We start from the raw sequence: 9668 nt of genomic DNA, 5'->3' as shown, positions 1-9668 counted from the left end.
TGTGTGTGTGTGTGTGTGTGTGTGTGTGCGCGGGGGGCTCCTGGAATGCCGCGTTCTTAGCAGAATTCCCACCTTTTAGCCCAAAATCCCGGCCTTTTCCGGCTGAATTCCCACCCTTCGTCCCGAAATTCGGACCCCTTGTACGGAAATTCGGAGCTTTGGTGTCAAAATTCCGGCCTCTTAGCTCGAAATTCAGACTTTTGAGCCCCAAATTCCGAGCTTTTATCTCGAAATTCCGGCCTTTAATTCTAAAATTCAAACCTTTTATCTCAAAATTCAGAGCTTTTATCCCCAGATTTCGGCCTCTTCTCCTAAAATTCTGACCTCTTCTCCCAGAATCCCGACCTTTCATCCCCAAATTCAGACCTTTCATCCCAAAATTCCGGCCTCTTCTCCCCAAATCCAGACCTCTCCCCAAAATTCCGACCTCTCGCCAACACGCCCATCCCCACTTACGCATATATGTATTTATATTTATATTTATATTTGTATTTATAGTTATAGTTATAATTATATTGATATTTATATTTGTATCTAGATCTCAAAAAAAAAAAGAATAATATCAGCTGGGACCCAGCCGTTTGCTGCTGACCTTTCTTCTTTTTTACCAAAAACAAACCGAGGGGATTCCCTGCAAAAATAATAATAAAAAAAACCCCTTTAAATCGCAATAAAAGTAAAACTTGGGGGTTTTTTTTAGGGTTTTTTTTATGGCTTGCCTCGAGGATTGGCAATAAGATACGGCTCCCACGAGGTTGTTTGCATGTTGATAAGAGCAGCGCTCTTTAAAATGTCACAAATGTCCTTTTTTAACCGCTGGGAGACGCAGCCTGAAAGGTGGGAACTCGTCCTGAGGATTTCCTGATATAGGAATATATATTTAATTTTATTATTATTATTATTATTATTATTATTATTATTGTTATTATTATTATTATTATTGCATCTTGTTTCCTAACGCCTGGAGAGGAAAAGTTGCAGCAGGGAGGGGAAAAAAAAAAAAACTTAGCTCGGGGCTGTGGGGTTGGGATTAAAAAAAAAAAATAATCAACCCAAAAAGCAACAACAACAACAACAAAAACAAAGAAAAGGAGTGGGAAATTCAAAATAATTCGGAACTTCAGCCTGGAAAAACGGCAGGGGGGGAAAAAAAAAAGGGAAATAATTGAAAGTTGCAGCTCAGCCCCAAGGTTGTGCAGACTCCGGGTAATTCAAACCATGTGAAGGGCGGTGGGGACTCGCAGGAGCGGAGCAGAGCCCCCCCAAAAGGTTTTTATTCCTCCCCCACCTCTGCCTTCACCCCCAGCAAAAAACTCAACCCCGCGGGAAAATTTCCAACATTAAAAATAACCCTCCCCCCCCCAAAAAAAGGGGGAAGGAGAGGAGCTGCGGCTGCTGGCGAGACGATGTGGCCCAGGGGCTGCGGGAGAGGAAAACTCGTTATTTATCTAAGCTTTGACCTAGAGGGAGGCTCCGGGACGGGATCAGCTCGATCCCGAGCTGGCTTTTTTTCCCCCAAATAAATTGTTTTTCTCATTAGCGCGCGAGGAAGTGCGGGGGCTGCAAGCGCAGCTCTTTTCCCGTCTTTTTTTGCCCTCATTTCTTTCGATTTTCTCTCCTTTCTTTCCCCCCTCTCTGTCTTCGCTGTGGCTGCGAACGCCCCTCTCGAGTTGTTTTTCCAGACAAATCCCGGGCTTTGCGCAGGGAAATCCCCGGCTCAGGGTTTGTTTTGCAGAGAAAAATCCCGATTTTCAGGGAATTTGGGCAAAAAGGAGCTCCCCCCTCCCCAACCCCGCCCCCCTTCCCTGTGTTTTGGGGGGAATGCCTGGAAAAGCAAAAGGGATTTGGGGAGTTTTGGGGCGGGGGAGGGAAAAAGAGGATGGGGAGGGAGAGGGATAAAGGAGTGGATGAGGGGAAAGGGGGAAGAAAAGGGAAAAAGGGAAAGAAATGGGGAAAAGGGAAAGAAAAGGAGGGAATAAAGGAGGGGAAAGAGGAAGAAAGAGGAGAAAAGGGAAAGAAAGAGGGGGAAAGAGAAGGACAGAATGAGAAGGAAGGAGAGAAAAAGAGAGAAAAAAAGGAGAAAAAGAGAAAGGGAGAGAGGGAGGGAAGGAGAGAAAGAAAGAAAGAAAGAAAGAAAGAAAGAAAGAAAGAAAGAAAGAAAGAAAGAAAGAAAGAAAGAAAGAAAGAAAGAAAAAGAAAAAGAGAAAAAGGAAAAGAAAAAGGAGATGAGGGACTAGAGAGGCTGCAGAGGGGTCGATGCTGAACAATGCACCTTTCCTAGGAAAAAGGAGTATTTTTGGGAAGAGAACGGAGCTGCCACGGGGATTTCCCCTCCAGAACACCCCTGTGGGGCAGCTGGAAGGGTCTTTTGTGCATGAGCTTGACACCCACCTCCCCCAGCGCTCCCGGGAATCGGCCCCAGCGTTATCCCGGAAACCCCAGCGCTGCCCCGCAGCACCTGGAGGGCGAGAAAGGGCGGAAAGGGGGCAAAAAGGGCAAAAAAAGGGTAAAATCTGGGTGAGAAAGGGTAAAAGAGGGGTGAAAAGGGGCAGAAAAAGAGGGGAGAAAGGGGTGAAAAAGGGGCAAAGAAAGGGGGAAAAAGGGGTGGAAATGGGTGAGGAAGGGGTGAAAAAGGAGTGAAAAAGAGGTGAGAAAAGGGCGAGAAGGGAAAATAAAGAGAGGAGAAAGGGCTAAAAAAAAGGGATGAAAGAAGGGCAAGAAAGCAGCGAGAAAGGCACGAAAAAGGGGCAAAAAAGAGGCGGAAAAAGGGCGAAAGCAGCCGATTAGCGCCCGCCAAACTTACAGCCGGTACCAGACCCTGGAATTAGAAAAGGAATTCCTCTTCAACCCCTACTTGACTCGCAAGCGGCGCATCGAGGTCTCGCACGCCCTGGGACTGAGCGAGAGACAAGTGAAGATCTGGTTCCAGAACCGCCGCATGAAGTGGAAAAAGGAAAACAACAAAGACAAGCTGCCCGGGGGGGTGCGGGACGAGGAGAAAGCCGAGGAAGAAGGGAACGAGGAAGAGGAAAAAGAAGAGGAGGAGAAAGAAGAAAGCAAGGACTGAGCTCGGCTCAGCTCCCCTTGAAGTCGCGGTTTTATGGCAGATGATAAATCGAGATGTTTACGACGGTCATTTGCTTTTATAGAGTATAGAATGGAGAGGCTCACCCAGCAGTAACTACCTGTCAAGCAGTTGTAGCCTTTTTTTATTGGCGCGGAAACTTCCCTTATTCCTGCTTTTTTTATCCTTTTTTTTTTTTTTTTTTTTTTTTTTTTAAAAGAAAAAAAAAAGGGGGAAAAAAAGGGGGGGGGGGGGGGGGGGAATGAAGGAAAAATGAAATGAAAAATGAAATGAAAAATGAATGAGAAGAGAAATGAACTCGCTAAAGCGAGGTATTCCCAGCCTTAAGCCGGGCTGGGAGGGAATTGCCACCGCTCGTCCCAAATTCGGATTTATTTAAACAGCTTTGACTTTGTCCCGGTTTTTATTGTGGGGGTTTTTTTGGGGTTGGGGATTTCTTTTTTAAACCTCGAGGGTTTTTTTCCCCCTCCCAATTCTCCCGAACGACCCCGGAGGGGGAAGCGAGGGAGCTTTTCCCAGCTTTTCCCTGGAATTGTCCCTTTTTCCCCCGCGGAGCTTTGCAGGGCGAGCCTCACCTGGCAGCGCCCCCGAACCCCCCCCCAAATCCCATCGTTTTTCAGGAATTTTTGGGAATCCCTGGATAGGCCAAGCCGCGCTTCCCACCCCTTTTTTCCCCCCCGTGTTTTTCCAGGCGCTGTTTGTGAGCACTCGAAATTCTTCCTGTACTACCTAAAGGGAAAACCTGCAATAATTTAATTATCGACCCTAATTAGCAACCAGGGGCTTCCAGATCTTCAATTTCGCTCCGAATTTATTTAAATGCGAGAGGAAGAGAGACAGAGAGGAGAGCGAGCTGAGTTTTCGCCCTGATGCAAGCTACTAAGTAGCCAAAAAAAAAAAATTAATTAATAATACTAATAAATAAATAAATAAATAATAAAAATAATAATAAATAAATAAGAAAAAAAAAAGAAATAAAAACACCAACCAACCTTGTATTGTACTTATCACTACCTATAGAAGGAGTCATGCTTTGGAAGTATTTGTAATGCGGTTTTATTGTCGTTTGTTGCTGCTTATTTTCTTGGAAATAATGATGATGATGATGATGATGATAATTAAAAAAAAATAATAAAATTTAAAAAAAAAATCCCAACAACTGAAACTGCCTAGTTGAGAACGCACAGTATTGTATTATTTTATTGTGCTTATAAAGTAGTGTAGAACTAAATTGCACTGAATGTAGAGTTATTATCTATTTGTCTTGACTTTTATCTGTTCATGCTCGGAAAATAAAAAAAAAAATAAAAGAATAAAAAAAAAAGATGAAAAAAAATCGTCATTTGTTTTATGTAAGAAAAAAAGAAACAAAAATTAAAATAAAATTAAAAATAATAACAAAAAAAAGAGCGATTCCATAGTTCTGCGTGTTCCACCTCTGAATGTAGCAAAATTCCCGCCGGGAAAACATTATAAAAAAAATCAATTAAAAAAGGGAAAAAAAAGGGAAAAATGAAAAAAAAAAACCAAAAAAAAACAACACTTCTGGCCAGCGTGGATTTGTATTGTATACGTGAGACATGACGTCAATAATAATAATTATTCTAAGAAAAGAATAAAAAAGGTTTTAAAACGAGTGCGTTGTGCGGGGTCTCTGTTTCCACCGCCCCCCTGTGGGACCTCACCCTTCAAATCCCCTCTGGCTGCAAAAAGCACCGACCTCGAGCACCTTTTTTGGGGGGAAATCCCAATATTTTGGCTCCTTTTTGGAGGACTCCCCCTGCGAGCGGGGCAGCAAAAGAAACCTCATTAACCGTCGCTGTTAATTGTTCGCCTGAAGCTGCGGGGCCGCCAAGAAAAAAATCCCAATAAAATCCAAATATCGAAAGATTCCGGCGTTTTGGAGCCTTTTTGTCGCCTCTTGGAGGGCTGGGAGAAGGGGCACGAGGGGGATTTGGGCTTTTCCCGCTTGGAAAATCCCCTTGGAAAAAATCCCGGAGTGCGCGAGGGGCAGGAAAAATCCTGGGATGGGGCAGGAGCCGCCTTTTCCTCGCTGCTTTTTGGGTGGAATCGCGGCGCTTTCGGGTGCGGGGTGCGGAGATTGGAGGTGCGGGGACCCCGATCCCGTTCCCGGTGGGAAAACGCGTCCCCAAAAAACGTGGGAAGGTGGCGGGGAAGCGGCGCCCTGGCGGATTTCTCCCTTTCTCTCTTTAGTTATCCCTTCATTCCTCGATTCCTCCCTTTCCCCACCCGCGAGGAAAATTCCCTTCTTTTATCCTCCCTTCTTCCCCCATGGACACCTTATTAATACAATTATTAATAGGATTATTAATGATCCTAATGATTCTTATTACCATCAATCCCGCTTTTCCCCGCCGCTGCGGGTTTATATTTTATTCCCTTCCATTCCCTCCTCCTTTATCCCATTTTTACGATGTTTTTATTTCATTCCCACCCAAAACCCTCGCGCCGCCGCCTTCGGGGCTGTCGTGCCCTTCTCCAAGAGGAGGAAAACTTCCCAAATATTCCCATCATTCCCGTCAATCCAGCTTTAAAACCAATTTTATCTCCTTTTCCCCCCGATTTTCCCCCGCTTTTTCAATGATAAACGGAGCAAATTCCCTGATCCGAACTTCCCCCCCAGCCCGGGATTAAAGGGATTTAAACGCCTCAGGAGGGTTTGGAATTGCTGGATGCTGCCCAGGATCTTTGGGAAAGAGGAAGGAAAAAAGAGGGGAAAAAGGGGAAATCGGGGAAGTTTTGCAGCGCAGGAAATCGGGACTCGCGTGGGCGCCCCCGCAGCGACTTTTGGGGCATTTCCAGCCCAATTTTTGCTCTGGAATGGGGTTGGGAAGGGGGAAAATGCCCCAAAAATGGGATTAGAGGGATGGGATCCCGCGTGGGCGCAGCTCCCGTGGGCGCCCAGCCGGGAATTGCCCGAAATCCCCAAATCGGGGAGGTTCCCCCTGAAAATTCTCCCCCCCCCAAAATCCCTGAAAATTCGGTTTATTCCCGTTTTTTCCCTCTGGAAGGCAGGCAGGGAAGGTGAGGGCTTTTATCAGTCATAAAGCAGCGGTTTATGCTAAAAAGCGGATTTTTGGGGGGAATATTTATCCAGCTTTTCCAACGAGGAGCTTTTGCCTCCCTTCATCACGGGAGGGATGCGAGCTCAGCCCTTCCCAGCCATGAAACCCCCCCCAAAAAATGGGTGAAAATCAAAGATTTTCAGCTTTGTCGCTTCAAAAAAAAAAAAAAAAAATTAAAAAATTAAAATCTCTCTCCGAGGCTCGGCAGAGGCGCGGGGAGGGGAGAGACGGAGAACTCATCAAAGTGTTTAAAGATAATAATAATAAAGCCAGGGAAAAAGCTGCTTTCGCATCCCATCCGTCATCTTTAAACCCCCAAATCCGCCGAGTTTTTATCCCGCCGTGACATTTATCTCCGCCGAGAGCGCGCAGTTAAATTATGGAATTACGGCCGCTCTTTTCTTTTTTTTTTCTTTTAAGAGGGGAAAAAATGTTTATTTTCTCATCGTCTTGGGGTGACATCCACTTATCTCCGGAACCATTTCGGGAGGCGAGGGAAAAAAAAAACAACCAACAAAACCAACAGCAAAAAAAAAAAGAGATTTTTTTTGCCTTTTTTTTCCCTCCCTCTTTTTATGGGGGAATTTAATTCGAGGGAAATTTCGCCGCTCGCAAAGTGCTTTATTCCGAAATGATTCTCGCGCCGGTATTACCGAAATTAGACCCATCCTCGCCGCCTGAAATAAGAAATATCGGCCCATTCCAAGCTTTTTTATGGACCAATCAAATTTTGCAGCTTCTCCCCCGCTTCCGCGGGTTGTGAAAAATTGCGGAGCCGAGCGCGGGCAGATCGCTTATTCCGCCTTAATTTATTATTCCAATCACAGCCTAATGCGGCCGTTAGGCGCAAAAATTCGTTCCGTTTTTATTCTGCCCCCGAATATTGGCGAGACAACGAATTTCTGGGGCGTTAAATTCATTTTTTATTTTATTTTATTGGGTTTGTTGTTTTTTTTTTTTTTTCCCAGGCGGAGGTGGGAGGGAGGGGAGGAAACTCCGCAGGCTGGGTTTGGGCTTAAAAAATGTTAAAAAGCGCAATTCCGCTTTTATTTGGTTTAACTCCGATTTTTGAACTCCCCCTTTCAAATTCTCGGCTTTTTTTTTTTCCATTCCCCCTCTCTTCTCTCGAAATCCCATCATTAAATTTGGGAAGGGCCGGCGATTTGGGAGGGGACGGTGGGAAATGATGGAACTGGCTACAAAAATTCGCACCCAGGTTACTTTGAAGCATCAAAATTTTCCCTTTTTTGGTTTGGTTTGGGTTTGGGGTTTTTTTTCCCCCCATTATGGAATTTATTATCGTGGAAAAATGGGATCTCCATTGTGCTCGGGAAGCTGTTGTGGTCGGAGCTTCCCCCCTCGTAACTTTTAACTACCTGTTATAAAATTTATTGGTGGTTTGTAAAGTGAATAAAGTAATTTCCCGTCCATCCGGTCGCGTTACAACCTTTGTGTCCTTCGGGCAGCCCAGACACGCGGGGGGAAAAAAAAAAGAAAAATAAATCCCCAAATCCACCCCCCCGCCACCTCTCTGGGGGTTGTTTTCATCAATTAAAATGAAATTAAGGCGCGGAATTACCTGGGAGGGAAAACGGAGTCGGTTCTGGCACGAAATACATGGGGGAAAATGGGAATATTTTGTATTTTTGGGGCTTTTTTTGACCAGCTGTAGGTGCGCGCCTGGTGCCGATTGCTGGGGATTTGGGGGGGTAAAACCGAGCAGGATTTTAGGAGGATTTTAGGAGGGGAAGAGGCGGCTCCGAGCAGGGTTTGGAGGAGGAGGAGGAGGAGGAACCGATGGGAGCCAGGCTGGGCTTTGCGGTCGCCTCTTGTAGTTCGCGGATGCCTCCGAACAGGCCTCGACACGGCCAAAAAAATGTCGTTTCCTATTCCCAAATCCAGATTTTCCAGCCCTTTACACGCCCCCAAACAGGCCCAAAAAAAACCCCCAAAAATCCAAAAGCAAAGCCACCAAAAAGAAGAAGAAGAATAAAAATTTCAAATTTCGCCTCAAAGCTGCGCGGCCCCGACTCGGGAAAACAAAAGGTGGAGAGAGAGGGGAGAAATGTCCTGGAGGGCAAAAAAAAAAGGAATTTTTCTTTGGAGGGGTCCCGCCAGCAAATCCCAACTCGGGGAATTTGGGAAAACGCCCGGCTCCGATTTTGGGGGGAATTTGGGCTTTTCCAGGTGCCCCAGGGATGGAGAGTGGGCTTGTCCAGGTGCCCCAGGGATGGAGAAGGGAGAAGGGGAGGATTAGGGGGCTCCGGGGGGTGAAAAAGGTGGGAAATGGGAATTTTTGAGAGCCGGGAAGGCGGAATTTGACGCGGCCACACCCTGGGCAGGGTCGGCGCGGAGGGAAATGGGGAGGGGGGCTCGGAATTCGCATTTTTCCCCCATTTTTTTCCCAATTTTTTCCCGGCTCTGATTGTCTTTGCCAATGAATTCAACGCGTTTTAAACCGAGGCGCCCTCGCTATTCCGCGGGGAATTTGGGAAAACGCCCGGCTCCGATTTTGGGGGGAATTTGGGCTTTTCCAGGTGCCCCAGGGATGGAGAAGGGAGAAGGGGAGGATTAGGGGGCTCCGGGGGGTGAAAAAGGTGGGAAATGGGAATTTTTGAGAGCCGGGAAGGCGGAATTTGACGCGGCCACACCCTGGGCAGGGTCGGCGCGGAGGGAAATGGGGAGGGGGGCTCGGAATTCGCATTTTTCCCCCATTTTTTTCCCAATTTTTTCCCGGCTCTGATTGTCTTTGCCAATGAATTCAACGCGTTTTAAACCTACCAGCGCGGAAATGAAAATTAACGCTCAGAGGCCAAATCTTAACAAACGCTGAAGGCACAACGAGCGTGCAATTAACCCCAAATCCCAGCTGAAAATCCCATTTATTCCCTTCCCACCAGCGCGGCGGCCGAAAGGCGCAAAAAGAAGCAAAAAAAAAGGGGTGGGAGGGGGGGAAAAGAAGGGGGAAAAGGGCGAAAAAATGGGAATATTGGGGCAGAATTGGCCAAACATGGCGACAGACGAGAGCATTTGCACTCGTCACAAAAAAATGCAACGCATTCCTGGTTGTTTGCAGAAAATTTACAGCTGAGCAATAAAAGTTTACGACTGAATCACAAGTTGGATTGGCCACAGGAAGTCATGTGGACTCCATCCATGAACGTGAACTTTTTATTGTGGTTTCTCTTATGACTCTTTCGCAGTTGTCTTGCCTTGAACAGTCCAAGCAGTGCCAGGGGTAGGATGGGGGGTTGCGGGGGGTTTGGGTTTAATTTTTTTCTGGTTTTTTTGCGTAATTTTTCCTGACCCCCTTTCAGCAGCGGCGCGATGTCGATTTTCGATTTTTTAAAATTATTTTTCTCTTTTTTTTTTTTTTTTGCTGCTTAAAAAAAAAAAATCTCTTTTTTTTTTCCCTCTCTGATTTTTTTTCCCGGGTTTTGGTTTTTTTTTTGTTGTTGTTGTTTTTTTTTTTTTTTTTCCTTCCCCCCCCCCCCCTT

The 9668-nt window shown here is 46.0% G+C and overlaps 1 protein-coding gene across 1 annotated transcript in view; it reads left to right on the top strand.

Annotated features, from left to right (window-relative positions):
- The window catches only part of HOXC8 (homeobox C8), a 3947-nt gene extending 641 nt beyond the window's left edge, over nucleotides 1-3306 (top strand). The window contains exon 2 of the mRNA XM_008639820.2: nucleotides 2769-3306. Coding sequence (XP_008638042.1) covers nucleotides 2769-3067 — 299 coding nt within the window. The 3' untranslated portion in view covers nucleotides 3068-3306. The remainder of the gene's footprint in view (nucleotides 1-2768) is intronic.
- Nucleotides 3307-9668: the final 6362 nt, after the last annotated feature.

Source organism: Corvus brachyrhynchos, unplaced genomic scaffold (genome assembly GCF_000691975.1).
Source record: "Corvus brachyrhynchos isolate BGI_N302 unplaced genomic scaffold, ASM69197v1 scaffold238, whole genome shotgun sequence".
Taxonomy (NCBI): domain Eukaryota; kingdom Metazoa; phylum Chordata; class Aves; order Passeriformes; family Corvidae; genus Corvus; species Corvus brachyrhynchos.
The sequence above is the reverse complement of the archived record's forward strand: the minus strand, read 5'-3'. Positions and strand labels throughout refer to the sequence as shown.